The sequence below is a fragment of the Tursiops truncatus genome, chromosome 5, assembly GCF_011762595.2.
Source record: "Tursiops truncatus isolate mTurTru1 chromosome 5, mTurTru1.mat.Y, whole genome shotgun sequence".
NCBI classification, from domain to species: Eukaryota; Metazoa; Chordata; class Mammalia; order Artiodactyla; family Delphinidae; genus Tursiops; species Tursiops truncatus.
The window spans coordinates 103,720,972-103,735,107 of NC_047038.1; the positions used below are offsets into that span (position 1 = coordinate 103,720,972).

Genomic DNA, 14,136 nt, shown 5'->3' on the forward strand with positions numbered 1-14,136 from the left:
CTCTGACAGGCCAGAAAGGTAAAGTTAAAGTTAAAATATCAGGAAAGTTACAGGCCAGACAGGTAAAGTATATAACTTTATCTTTCTGGCCTGTAACTTTCCTGATATTTTTCTTTTAGTGCAATATTGCATTATGAGCACTTTGCAGTACCAATTAGCCTTTTACAGTTTATTTTCATAGCATTTGTTCAGTATACTTCCAAAAAAAATTCCTTCCCATACATGGTAGTAGATCAATATCTGATAAATGTTTAAGAAAGGACATTTTAAAATGCAGTGAATAATTCAGATAACATTCTTTATCAATTAACTTCTCTAAATCTATTTTAAATAGATTGCTTTGAAACCTAATTTGATGAATATGAAGGGAATTAAAAAAAATGAATGTATATATATCTATATCTATCTATATTTGTCTATTTATACATATACATATTACTGTCTATTATTTTTCCAAAATAGAAAAGAGCTGCTAAGAGAGAAGAAGCCTTAGCATCATTTGAGGCCTGGAAAGCCATGAAAGAAAAGGAAGCAAAGAAGGTAGCTGCAAAAAAAAGGCTTGAGGAAAAAACCAAGAAGAAAACTGAAGAAGAAAATGCTGTGAGAAAAAGAGAAGCACTGCAAGTATGCAATGGTTTTGACTATCTTAATTATTTTTAAAATATTTGAAAATTAATGATTAACTGTGGTTTTACTATTTTATTATATTCACATTAAATAAGAGTAACTCTGAACTTCTTCAGTCTTTTGAAAAATGGAAAGAGAAAAAGATGGAATATCTTAAAGAGAAAAGTAAAAAAGAGAAAGAATATGAAAGAGCAAAGAAACAGAAAGAGGAAGAAACTGTTGCTGAGAAAAGGAAAGATAACGTAACTGCTATTGAAAAATGGTAATCCAAAATAATGAATGTTTTGATAGATCTTAAATTAGTAACACTTTAGGCTTTTCTAAAATTCATTTACTTGAATGTTACTAATGCACTTAGTCTCATTATTGCAAAGACACATTAGGGAATCTTTATTATATATTCTCCTTTAACTTGCCAGTGTTTTGACTATCCTACATAGGAATGAAAAAAAGGAAGCTGTTTTCAAGGAAAAGGAAAAAGAGAAAATAAATGAGAAAAGAAAAGAAGAACTGAAAAGAGCTGAGAAAAAAGATAAAGATAAACAAGCTCTTGAAGAATATGAAAAATGGCTGGTAGGTGTTATTTGTTAATGCACTGTGTCTTTTAAACGTACTTGTTCTGACTTTTCTGTCCCTAATTCCAGTTCTATTTGTCCTATGCCTACTGACCATTTCTACCTGGAAGCTACCTTGTTGAATTCATTCTCTCCTACATATATCATAATTTATTTGATCTACTCATTTCTGTTAATGATTCTACTATTCCTTAAAACACTCAGGCTTAAAACTTTAGTCATAATAATGTTCCTTACCTGCATCCCCACATTTAGTCACTTACCAGTCATGCCCATTCGTCCTTTGCAATGATTCTCCTACCTAAAATTATAAAAAAGTGTACTTGACAAGTGTATTACTGAAGGTATACCAGGTTAATTTAGGTGGAACTTGGTCCTGACACACAGTAAAATTGTATTTAATGAGAAAGTTATTCCATTTTTTATTTTCTTTTGATCTTTCTGATGACCTCGAGGAGAAGGTCTTATTTAAGTGGTTTTTTAATGAAAGCAATCAAGTATGAACGTTGGGAGAAATGATATCTAGCAGGACTTTATATTCTTTGTTTCAATGTACTTACGTTTATAGTTACTTTTCAGTGATGGCAAGCAAAATACTGTTTTCTGTTTTAAAATATCAATATAAATATATATTTTATTAATTTATTTTTGAATAAGTAAATAAGTAATACATTTCAGATGCATAAGTACTTTATGTGAATAGTTAACACGTTCACATGTTCAGCAATCAAAAAGTGCAGAATTTCTCCACAGGGCTTAGGGTCCAGTAGGATTTCTTATCAAACTTTTTTGAATTCATGTCTATCAGCAAGGTAAAAAAATGTCATCCAGAGTATTTTTTTATTTGCATTTCTCTGGTTAGGATTGAGCTTGAGTATCCTTTCATTTGTGTGAGGATAATTTATATTATTTTTCCTGTAAAGTGTCAGTTCATAAACAACATTTTTTCATTGGTCTTTTTCTTACTGATTTCTAGAAGCTTTTTTATGTACTAGGGAAATTAGCCTACCATTTCTGATATGAGTTACAAATTTTTTCCCATTGTATTGTTGGTCTCTCAACTTTGCTTATATCATTATTTTAGTAAATTTATTTATTTATTATTTATTTTTGGCTGTATTGGGTCTTCGCCTGTGCACACAGGCTTTCTCTAGTTCCGGCAAGCAGGGGCTACTCTTCATTGTGATGTGTGGGGCTTCTCATAGCAGTGGCTTCTCTTGTTGTGAAGCATGGGCTCTAGGGTGCATGGGCTTTAGTAGTTGTGGCACGCGGGCTCAGTAGTTCTTGCTCACGGGTTTTAGAGAACAGGCTCAGTAGTTGTGGCACATGGGCTTAGTTGCTCTGCAGCATGTGGGATCTTCCTGGACCAGGGCTCAAACCCGTGTCCTCTGCATTGGCAGGTGGATTCTTAACCACTGTGCCACCAGGGAAGTCTTATATCATTTTATTCCATGAAGAATTTTATTTTATTTTCAGGTGTCAAATCTATCAGTCTTTTTTTATGGCTTCTGATTTTCAGGTGTAGTTGAAAGGACTTTCTCCAAAACTTAGGCTCCCATTTTTCTTTGAATAACTTTATGATTTTATATTTAACATTTTAACATTTGCTCCACTTAGAATTTATCCTAGTGTATGATGGGAAATATGATTCCATCTTTATTTTTTCCAAATGCATCTTTCATAAAACAGCATATCTTTTACCCACTGATTTGAGGTACTGCCTTTATTATATGATACATTAGATCATTCCCATATTTTCAGGTCTGTTTATTTCTTAACTTTCTGTTCCATTGGTCAATCTCACTGTACATACTCCAGTACAACACTGTTTCATCATCAGGACTTTATATATTTTCATATATGTTTGGATTAATCTCCCTTCATAACTCTTCATTCAATGTATTTCTGAATATTCTTGGGGGTTTTTTTTCCACACAAATTTTAGAATCAGTAGTAGCTAGAGACACACACAGGACCCAAAGCAGGCTATTTAAAGATAGGATAAAAAGATGCAACACTTAGGAATAAACTTAGGAAATGTGCAATACCAATATAGAGAAAACTTCTGAAGGACACAAATGAATACCTGAGAAATTAGAACAAAACTGTCCTTGTATAGAAACAATCTTATAATGATGCTATAAAGATGTCAGTTTTCCCTGAAATAATTTACAAATTTAATGCAATCCTAATAAAAATACCAACAGAATTTATTGTTGTTTATGTGTTGACTTTAGTACTGCTATAATGCTAAATACATGCAGATAAACAGTAATAAGGCGATCAAAATTGGTTCAGTCGTTTGAATGAGGATAGTAGTGTTCTATGATGATTTCCTTAGATTAAACTCTTAAATAATGCTTTGTTCTAAGAAAAATTTAAAATCTTCTTATATTAAGGAGACGTATGCTAATTCTGCTAGTATCTTTTAGAGTAGTAACTGAATGTAAATGTTTCAATTTTCAGTTTTATTTTCACATTGTCTTGAAAATGAGATATAATTTCCTTAGTGACTAAGTCATAGTTAGGTACACAATGTTTTATTACAGTGGTTAGTCACCTTCTCATTCTAATCAATCCTCTGGAAAATAAAAACTCATCAAAGACCTAAGACAAAATAACTTGTTTTGGTATACAATATATGCCTACAATACAGCTCTACCTAAAAAAAAAATCCATGTACAACATGTTACAGCTCTGTTCCCCATCTTACCAATTTCTTATTGAAATTTGTTTGCAGAGAGAATGGAAAAATACCCCTATACAGAAGAGCTAATTACTTCAATTTTCATGTAAAGTAACATCTCAAAATTTTGATGTACAACCTAGTTTGGGGAGTGAGCAATTGATGGGTCACTGTTTTAAGTGAAAATTGTAGCCAAAGATCAGGTAAGATGCTTCTTCAAGCTGGTTCCCAGATTAATTCATAGTTACCTTTAATAAGAAAATAAGCAAAAGATTCAGACCCCAACAAACAACAGACAGGAGGACTTTTTAAGAAACCTCTTTTAATTATTACTCAAGATAACATTGATTCATGTAAATTGACATTAAGGTTGATAATTAATTGCCTATTTTCTGCCCTAACTTTTTAGCACCTGCCAGCAAACTCAAGGTTGCTTCCAGTTCCTCTCTCTCCCTATCTTAAATGGAATGGACAGTGAGGTTTTTTCAGTCAGTTTCTGAGGACACAGCATGGTCACTGCTTTTCTCTCACCTAGCTAGAGGGCCTGCCTCTCTCTAAAGTAATAAGATGATTGACCGTGGTCCAATTACAGCTTTTATTTTCTCAGTTAGGATTCTGAAAGGAGGTTCTCTGTTTATTAGAAATAACAAAGATGAAAACATTCTCATGACGAAGAGCAAAATGTTAAGACAAAAAGAAAATTTCACACCTCTCTTCAATCCTTCTGTTGTATGTGAATAATTACATGTTAATGGAACCTTACATTACCATATTCTTCTTGTGATATTATCAATTCCATTTATGTACTGATGAAAGAAGCATAGACACCTAATAATTTACCAAAATACCACTCCTCCCAAGCCATTCAGCCTGCAGAGGCAGGGTTGTCCAAGTGTTCCGTGACACCACTGCTCTTTGGAATACAAGGAAACCACTAAACTTTATAGTTTTAGCAGAAACTTGAAGAAATGGAGAGACAGTCCAAGCTGCAGGATGAAAGGCCAAATGCTATTAACATTTCAGGTATTCCTAGATCATTGTTTAGATTTCATATTAATCCTCAGATACTCAGTCATTTCTTGGAAGGGAGTATAGTAGGGAAACGAAATGGTTCTAAAATTCACCTGGTTTAATAAAAATGTGAGACGATGGAAGATAATATTTTCAAAATAATACGAAGCAGGACTGTACCAATCAAAGCAATGAAATATGAATTTACCATTTCACTCTCCTGTGAATCTGCATTCTTCTACCCTCCTGGATTATTCCCATCAAGTCTCAGGATAAGTAATCTTAATAAAAATAAACTCTCTTAATTCTTCATTTCCCTCCAGCTATGATCCTCATCTTTTTTAATAGCTAAACTTCTGGAAAGTTTGTTTACACTTCCTTAGTTCTTCATATCCTTTTCATCCTCAGTAAACCCCCATCTTATCCCTTTTCTGAAACTAAACTAAACTTTGAGAGTTACGATTTTGCCAGAGCATCTAGACTATAGTATGTATTCTTTTCTGCCCTGTTTCCTAGACCTCTGGGCATTCTGCACAGTCGATTTCCTCTTCCACTTGAGCTGTCTCCTCCTCTGCTGCCATGTTCCCCGGTTTACCTCTCAGCATTCTGCCTTTCTTCTCCAAATCACCTGTTGACAGCTCTTTTTTTTTTTTCAAACCTGTGTTCTAAATGTTACTATGGCCTGTCAGGCCCCGCCTGATCTTACACGTATACCTTGTCATTCTCATCTGGACCCCGCTCCCATCTCCCGCCAGGCTTTATTCACACTGGCTCTCTGGCTTCCTCTCCCATCCCAAGTTTTCCCCACTTGTCAGAGTCCTCATACACACTCTTCTGTCTGCGTGGGGTGCCCTCCCCTCAGTGCACATCACCAGTGGCTCCTCTTACCCATCACGTCTCAAAGTGACTTTCCCTGAATCCACTTTTCTTTGAAAGTAAGTACTTCCTTTCATTTTTTATCAATCACAACAGCTTATTTATATGTTTCATAGAATTTCACACAATTTGGAATTATCTGTTGTTTATGTACTTGTTTATTAACCATCTATTTTGAAAGTTCCCTAAGGGACAGGAACAGTAACCTGTGTGTTTGTATTTTATAATCACTTCATGCATGGCTCCGTGTATACTGCTTGACCCAGAGTAAGATCTCAGTGCTTAACACTGAATGAATGAGCACAAATTATAGTATAGTACAAGTAGAATAATAGCTTCAGAACCTGTTACCTGTAAGGATGTACTATATAATAAAGGAACACAAATTAATGAATGTGAGGCAATAACAATTGGGATTATTTGTGACATTTGGATATAAAATCACTTCAAACAATTACTTTACTGCAATACAAACTTCAGAAGATTTAAACATTAAATATAAAATGCCAAACAATAGAATACAGCATATTAATAATAAAAAATCAGTATATTTGCCAGCTGGAGGGTAATTTCCTACAACTTTGGAGAATAAATCATTATTGTCCAGCAAAGTCGAACATATTCATACCCTACAAACTGGCAATTTCACTCCTAGGCATATACTTGGAGAGAAAATCTTGGCTTATAAGCACAAGGAATCAAACAGGGATATATTTACAGCAGCATTGTCTTTGTGTGGAAAAAACATTAGAACATCATGTCTTCAACACCAAAATTGATTAGTAAACTGTGATATGTTGATATACTGGAATTCTGTGCATCAGTGAACTAGAGCTACAGCTCCATATAGATGGATCTTAGAAATATGGTCATAAATAAGAGACAGATGCAAAAGAATATATAGCATGGTACCTTTTAGCATAAACTCAAAAAACCTGCAAAACTCAAAAAACCTGCAAAACAAAATTATTTGTTGTTTGGGGATGAATACGTGTGTGTGATAAAGGTATTAAGGGATGCACTGCAACTATAAGCACTAAATTCAGTAACGGTTATCTCTGGATGGTGGAGAGAAAGCAGGTGTGGTGAGGGAGTGGGTACAAGGGCTGCACAAGTATTGGTCATGTTTTATTTCAAAAGGCAGGTAGTGGGTACACAAATTTTGACTATATTACTCTTTAAACAGTTTAGTTGTCTATGGTTGAACTATTAATTTTTTGGTAAAAAATTAAGGACTAAAAACGTAGATAAAATGCTGCAAGGATAATATTTATTATATGAAAATGTAAATTGCTAAAAATTACAAGCACCAATAACCATACAGTTAGAAGAGCCAAATAGCAGAGCAAAAACTTCACAAAAGCACTAAAGAAATGAAAACGTACTCAAGCTCAATAACAAGCAAAGAAACATGAACCTCAATATTCAAATATTTTTAAACACTGTGAAGTATCCTCTGCTGCCATCACATATTCAACCTTTGCACCCAGTAAATTTATTTCTGAGCCTCTGTTCTCAGAAAGTCATCACTAACTTGTAATAATTATTCTCTTTGAATTATGGGATTACAGGTCTTTTTTTCCTATTTTACATAATTCTTTTTAAATATTATCACTTTTAATATTTAAAAAATTAAGTGGTGCGTTAACGCCTATTGATAGTATGCTCATAAATTAGCAATATTCCCTAGCTATTATTACTTTATAACCAATTAAGCTAGCAAATGACATTTAAATACCTTATAATGATTATTTTGTTCTTCAGCAAGAAACTTGATTTGAAAATAATGGTCATATTTGTATATAAATTTATATATAAATAGTTTTCTATTTTCTCTTTAGGAAAAAAAAGAAAGGAAGGAAAGAATTGAACGGAAACAAAAGAAACATCATCCCTTTCTTGAAAATGAGGCACTTCCTCCATGGAGCCCTCCAAGCAGAACTGTGTTCTCAAAAGTGTTTTGATAATTCTTATTCTTGCATTATTTAGTTATTTATCAATTTACCAATTTTAGCCAAACTAAATTTAAAACTATTAATTCAATTATTTATAGTTAGAAGAGTCTATTTTAATTAAATGCCGGTCACTTCTGCTGACAATGAAAAAGATGCTTTACAGTTTAATCAGTGAAAGCATTGAAAGCATTTTTGAACTGTAGATAAACTGCTTCAAATGAAGAGCTAATAATCATATTGCTTTTACCATTGAAATACATAACCCTTTTTCATGTCCTGATCATTTGTATAGTCTGATGATCCATGATCACTTTCCCTAACCTGTGCATGTTATTAGTATGTTTATTCTCCAATATAAAAAGAAAACCATCTAGGTACCATAATCATAGATATAATTGATTTTGAGAATGATTGCACCTCTAGATTCGGGTTTTAAAATGAATGGTCAGTGGGGAGTATGCAAATATTATTTCTTCTAAAACTAATCTTTAGCTCAAAGTAGTTGCATTTGCACTGTGCAAGTTAGACTTTTGGTCAACTGAGGCAGTAGTTCAGTAGAATCATGCAATCACTGAGGCATTTTCATTAAGAATGTTGCCATATGTTTTAATATGAGTATACTTTATCTGTTTTTGCGTAAGTGACAGTCATAGGTGCTTTATAATGAGCAGACCTCTGAAATGTGTCTTCCTAAATTCTATCTCACTTTTCTATTTCATTGATATCAAAAGATGTCCATTTCATGGTAATTATATACATTATTTATGGAAATTCCACAAGAGTCCAAGGTCATTATCACTATTTTTATTTTCCAAACTAAAGCCATAAAGATGATAATGGCAATTTTTGTCCTCTTAGCTAATCCAGAGTCATCTACCTTATATTTAGAAGACAGCTGTATGGGAAGGTAATTTGTAGAAAATGTGCAAAGAATCTATTTATTTGATCTCTGCATATCCTCATTAATCGGACTCATACTTGAACTGGTCAACTAGTTTATCACAGACCAAATATATGCTCTCAGAGTTGAAATGCTACTGCAGCCAATGATGCAATGCAATGATAGATGAGAAAAAAGTTACTATTTATGAAGTACCTGTTGTATCCTCTCTACTAGATCTTTACAAGTATTGTTTTTGATCTTTACAACAACTATTCAGAGTATGTGTTATTAGCTTCATTTTGCAGATAAAAATACTGAGACTCAGAGAAATCAAAGAACTTGCCACTCATTTAGCATGTGACTGAGCTGGGATTAGAGCTAATGAAGTCTCTCTACCTCTAGAATTCAGATGCTCATGTTCATGCTCTCATGTGACCTCAGAGAACTGTAAATTCTGTCAAGACCTCTGTATTATATCAACCTTAAAAACACATTTTACTTCTCAGATCCTAAAATCATGTATTGTTATCCAGAGATTATCTTCCCTTTAAGAAATAGCTGTTTGTTATTAGAAACAGTTAACCTCATTAGATCTTCAAAATGAAAAAAATAATTCATAGTATTTATGGAGTTAGTCAAATGCCCGTGTCTAGTATTAGAATGTCAGAGCACCCAGCGGGTTATGGAACTTAGGCTTTCAGACAGTTACTCAGGAGGTTTCACACTCTGAGGATTAGCCTTCTTGCTGCAGTGGATGTGCAAGGTAAGAAAGATGTCGTGGATCACTTTGTAAGATCACATCAGTGCTACAGATAAATTTAAAAATTTCATAAATAAAACTGGAAGCCTTTTTATACTACTGGAACTAGGAGAATCTGTCATGAAATTGAACTAATTACCAGCAGTATCAGTATGGGATTTAGGGCCTCCCTTAGTTCATTTGTGTGTCCCCCACAGTACCAAACAGAAAAGATTAAGTATTTATTGTATTGAATTCTATTCAGGGCTTAAAAGATATTTGCAAATTCCAGGGAAGTAGAAGGAAAAATAGAAAAATGTATAGCTACTTTTATGAATGTGAGATCTTAAGTGTGTGTCATAGATTTCACATTAAATATTGACTTAAGCATTCTGAACATTTTCTTCTAATTTATCATGCATGGTGGATTAACTGTTATCACCTCTGAGTTGTGAGAATTGAAGTTAGTTAATTAATATAAAGAATATGGCACATAAGAAAAGGCTTAATAAATGTTCATTGTTTTCACTTACTTCCTACCTTGAGCCGTTTGTTTCCCCACCTCATGTTTGTGAGAAGGTTAACATGGATGAGGCTGATAATGATGAGTTAACATTTCACTTGGTTGGCATATAAGAAGAAATCTCTGCTTTCCTTACCAGTCTAGGTTGTAGCACGCAAAAGAGAATATAGAGGTGACCTGCGTTTGGGACCTTCTAAAAAGAAATCTAAATACTAACTCCTTACCATTACTTGTGAGGTCAGTGAAAAGGGAAATTGAGGTGTTTGCAAAGACCCAACAAGTCATTTCCCTCAAATGGGATTTTCATCTTGCTACGCTAAATAATATATTATTTCCTGTTTACAGCAAGCTGTGCTGATTGAATTGTCTAGTTGAATGAAATCACCTCTTTGCCTATAGCAGAAATAAAGCTGAGTTCTCAGAGGTGGATGAAAATACAGTGCTATTTACTTTCTGAGATCCAAAGGGGAGAATCAAGCCAGGTAATATTCTCCTGAATATATTTGTCTATTTAAAGTGTATGCTTTCCCCATATTTCTTTAGAAATTATCAGATATCAATATCATTAACTTTCATTAAGTTTTTGTTATGGGGGAATGTTAATTCAAATGAAAGACACTAAAAGCCTATAGATTTTCAGATTAAACTTCTAGTTGTGTAAACTGTATTGAGCACTTAAAGAATGCTGACATTTAAAGTAAATAGGAATTTAATGAATATTTTAAAACATTACTGAGAATAATTTCCCTAGAAACTTAAATAATAATACTAAAAAATAAAATTTTATTCAGAAATGAAGCTTCATAATAACCAAGAAAATTAGTGACATAAATAAAAAGAAACATTATGGCATTTTAGATCAGTAGGAGGTTAAAATTTTCTTAATGTAAGAAAAATAAGAACTGTTCAGGGATAACAATATTCCAGTGGTTTGTATTGTACCACCTTTTGAAAATGTTAGTAGTTCATTTATTGTTTTATATAGTATTGAAACTGATATTTTTCATGTTGCCAAAGCAGTACCTGATAGTAGTTAGGTGTCCAAAGGTATATGTACCTTAGAGTGATATAACTGTGAATCTGAAAGGAATTTTAATAAGCCTGGCCCAGACTTATTTCTAAATTGAAGAAACTGATTTCCAAAGCCTCTGACTTGCTCACGCTCACACAAATGACTATAAGAAATCTAGAGTGACAACTCAGGTATCAGGTTTCCCAGCTGTAGACTGTCCACCATTCCACAATTTTGATAATCTGATAAAAGTTTTGCACTAACTCTTGTAATTGTGGTTATTATTAATGTCATTGATTTTTATCCTCTCAGATGTGCCCTTGCTCTTTCACGGCCTTCTCCATAACTGTCCACCAGATCAGAGCTGTTTGTGCACCTACACTGTCACTGAAAATGTGGGGAAATACTGACATTTTTAAAATCCTGAGTCATGGGCTAAGATACAGTAGAGAAAAAGAATTTTACAAAACAGGAGAAATTGATGTTTGTCAAAATAGCTCCCAAGAATAAACTAATACAGAAAACACATTTTCCTGATTTAATTTTGACTCTGCTTTCAATAGTGCTCTATCAAAAAGTATTTAAACCCATATGCCTCCATTCTACACAAAGCAAAGGTACTATCAGTTATCCTGCTTCCTAGGTACATTGGCTGACAGAAATAATGAATACTATGTAACATTTAACTGAAGACTTCTCTGAATTCTTTTTACTTTAAAATTTCCTGTGATTTGGTTATTTTGAAACATGTGTTACATATAGTTGTATAATGTTAACTTGGGTCAACTAAATCCTTGGTATTAGATTTAGGATGTTTTAAGAATTATTTTAGGAGATGTGTTTAATGTCTGCTTTTTAGTAGCATATTTTCATGTAATGTTTAATTAAAGTGAACCATACAAGATTTATTTTATTGGGTGATATTATTTATTGACTGTGCCCAAATGTATTTCATAATGATAGAAAATATGGCATGAGTTATATTTGTGGGCTAAAGGTGAAATAATCATATTTTGTTGATATATCTTACTAAAAATCACTGAAAATTTGGATATAAAACTTTTTTACTTAAAACACTACACAAATTACAAAGGTAATATAAGTATTGCAAATAGCAAAAATTACCCACATTGTCTTTTCCCAAAGACAATCATAATTATTTTGTTTTCTTCCAGTTTTTATTTTCTAGTTCATTTTCCTCCATACATGAAATTAAGCTGAGAGTCAATAATGTAGAGGTACAGTTCCCTCTCTTTTCTCCTCTAATTTTCTCTGTGTCTCTATTGCTCTACCATGCTGCTATATGTCTGTATACATATGTGTGTAAAGGTATGTGTGTATATTATATAAAATACAATGCATGCACATACATGCATATATTCAAACATACATATTTTTATTCTTTAAAAATGAGATCAAACTACATATTTGGTAACCAGATTTTTTCCACTCAACAGTATATAATGAACATATTTCCATATTATTACACCTTTCAAATAATCTTTGATGCAACTACAATTTATTTAACCTATTTTTGAGCAATTTGTTTCCTTAAGAATGTTGACTATAATAAGTAATAATACAGTCAACATTCTTGTAGTCAATAGCCTTGTTATTAGTGATGGTAGACCTCATTAAATTTGTGAAATGAAAAAATAATTCAGAATATTTAAGGAGTTAGTCAAACGCCTGTATCTAGTATTAAAATGTCAAAACATCCAGTGGGTTATGGAACTTAGGCTTTGAGACAGTCACTCAGGAGGTTTCACACTCTGAGGATTAGCCTTCTTGCTGCAGTGCATGTACAAGTTGAGAAAAGTGTCATGGATCGCTTTGTAAGATCACATCAGTGCTACAGATAAATAAATTTCATAAGTAAAGCTAGGAACAGATTCATACTGCCAGGACTATAAGACATGGAATGGGAGTTTAATGGCTACAGAATTTCAGTTTTGCAAGATACAAAGAGTTCTGGAGATTGTTTGCACAACCATGTGAATATCCTCAAAATTATGTAACTGTACACTTAAAAAGTGATTGAATTATGTTGGGAAAGCTTATGTATATTCTAATATTTACAGTTAAATAGATTGAGTCCTATCAAGAAAACTCTCTTCTTTTTTCTTGGTGTACTTCTTATTTTTTTACTTTTTTTTTTTTTTTTTGCGGTACGTGGGCCTCTCACCGCTGCGGCCCCTCCTGCTGCGGAGCACAGGCTCCGGACGCGCAGGCTCAGCGGCCACGGACCACGGGCCCAGCCGCTCCACGGCACGTGGGATGCTCCCGGAACGGGGCACGAACCCGCGTCCCCTGGATCAGCAGGCAGACTCTCAACCACTGCGCCACCAGGGAAGCCCTTGGTGTACTCCTTTTAAGCAACAACAATGAAAAAGAAAAAAAGAGAGAGGAAGGAAGGGGAAGAAAGGAAAGAAAAAGAAAGAAAGGAAAGAGAGAAAGAAAAGAAAGGAAGAAAGAAAGAAAAAGAAAAGGAAAGAGGGGAGCCAGACTAGGGCTCACTGGCTCATTCAGTCTAAAGCAGTGGTCCCCAACCTTTTTGGCACCGGGGACTGGTTTTGGGGAAGACAATTTTTCCACGGACTGGGGGCGGAGATGGGGATGGTTCAGGTGGTAATGCGAGCGATGGGGAGCAGCAGATGAAGCTTTGCTCGCTCACTGGTCACCTCCTGCTGTACGGCCCAGTTCCTAACAGGCCACTGACAAATACCAGTCTGCAGCCCAGGAGTTGGGGACCTCTGGTTTAAAGAATGAATCCTGAGTAGAACTAGTTTTTTAACTAGGGCTGAAATTCAGATATGCCCAAGTGTGGATGCTGAATCCAGACCCTGCAGCTGTGCCTCGACCCTGATGAGTGGAGGGAGTGGTCACTCTGTAGCTACTTGTTTCTCAGTAGATCTAGAGCTCAGAGTTACACTTCTAAAGCTTGTGATTGTGATCTCCACAAATGCTACCAGATGTTGATTGTTCCATATCAAAACTGTTAGTTCATCAAGTGGTGAACAAGCTGCCATATGCCAGACTCTTTTATGAAGCTTTTGGGATATGGCAGTAATAGACAGACACGGGAACTTATATGCAAGTTGGGAGGAGACAAACAGAAATCACTGAACAAAAAACAAAATAATTTTAGTCTCTGATAAATTCTGTGAAGAAGTTAAAATAATGTGATAAACCATGACTGGGATCTAGAAGATTTTTAGCAATTTTTTTTTAGCAATAAGAATAGAGGAG

At 34.0% G+C, this 14,136-nt stretch overlaps 1 protein-coding gene across 1 annotated transcript in view; it reads left to right on the forward strand.

Annotated features, from left to right (window-relative positions):
• The window catches only part of MAP9 (microtubule associated protein 9), a 55,780-nt gene extending 45,896 nt beyond the window's left edge, over positions 1-9,884 (forward strand). Inside the window, 4 exon segments of the mRNA XM_073805459.1 lie at positions 463-624; positions 744-889; positions 1,068-1,200; positions 7,617-9,884. Of these exon segments, the coding sequence (XP_073661560.1) occupies positions 463-624; positions 744-889; positions 1,068-1,200; positions 7,617-7,739 (564 nt within the window). The 3' untranslated portion in view covers positions 7,740-9,884.
• Positions 9,885-14,136: the final 4,252 nt, after the last annotated feature.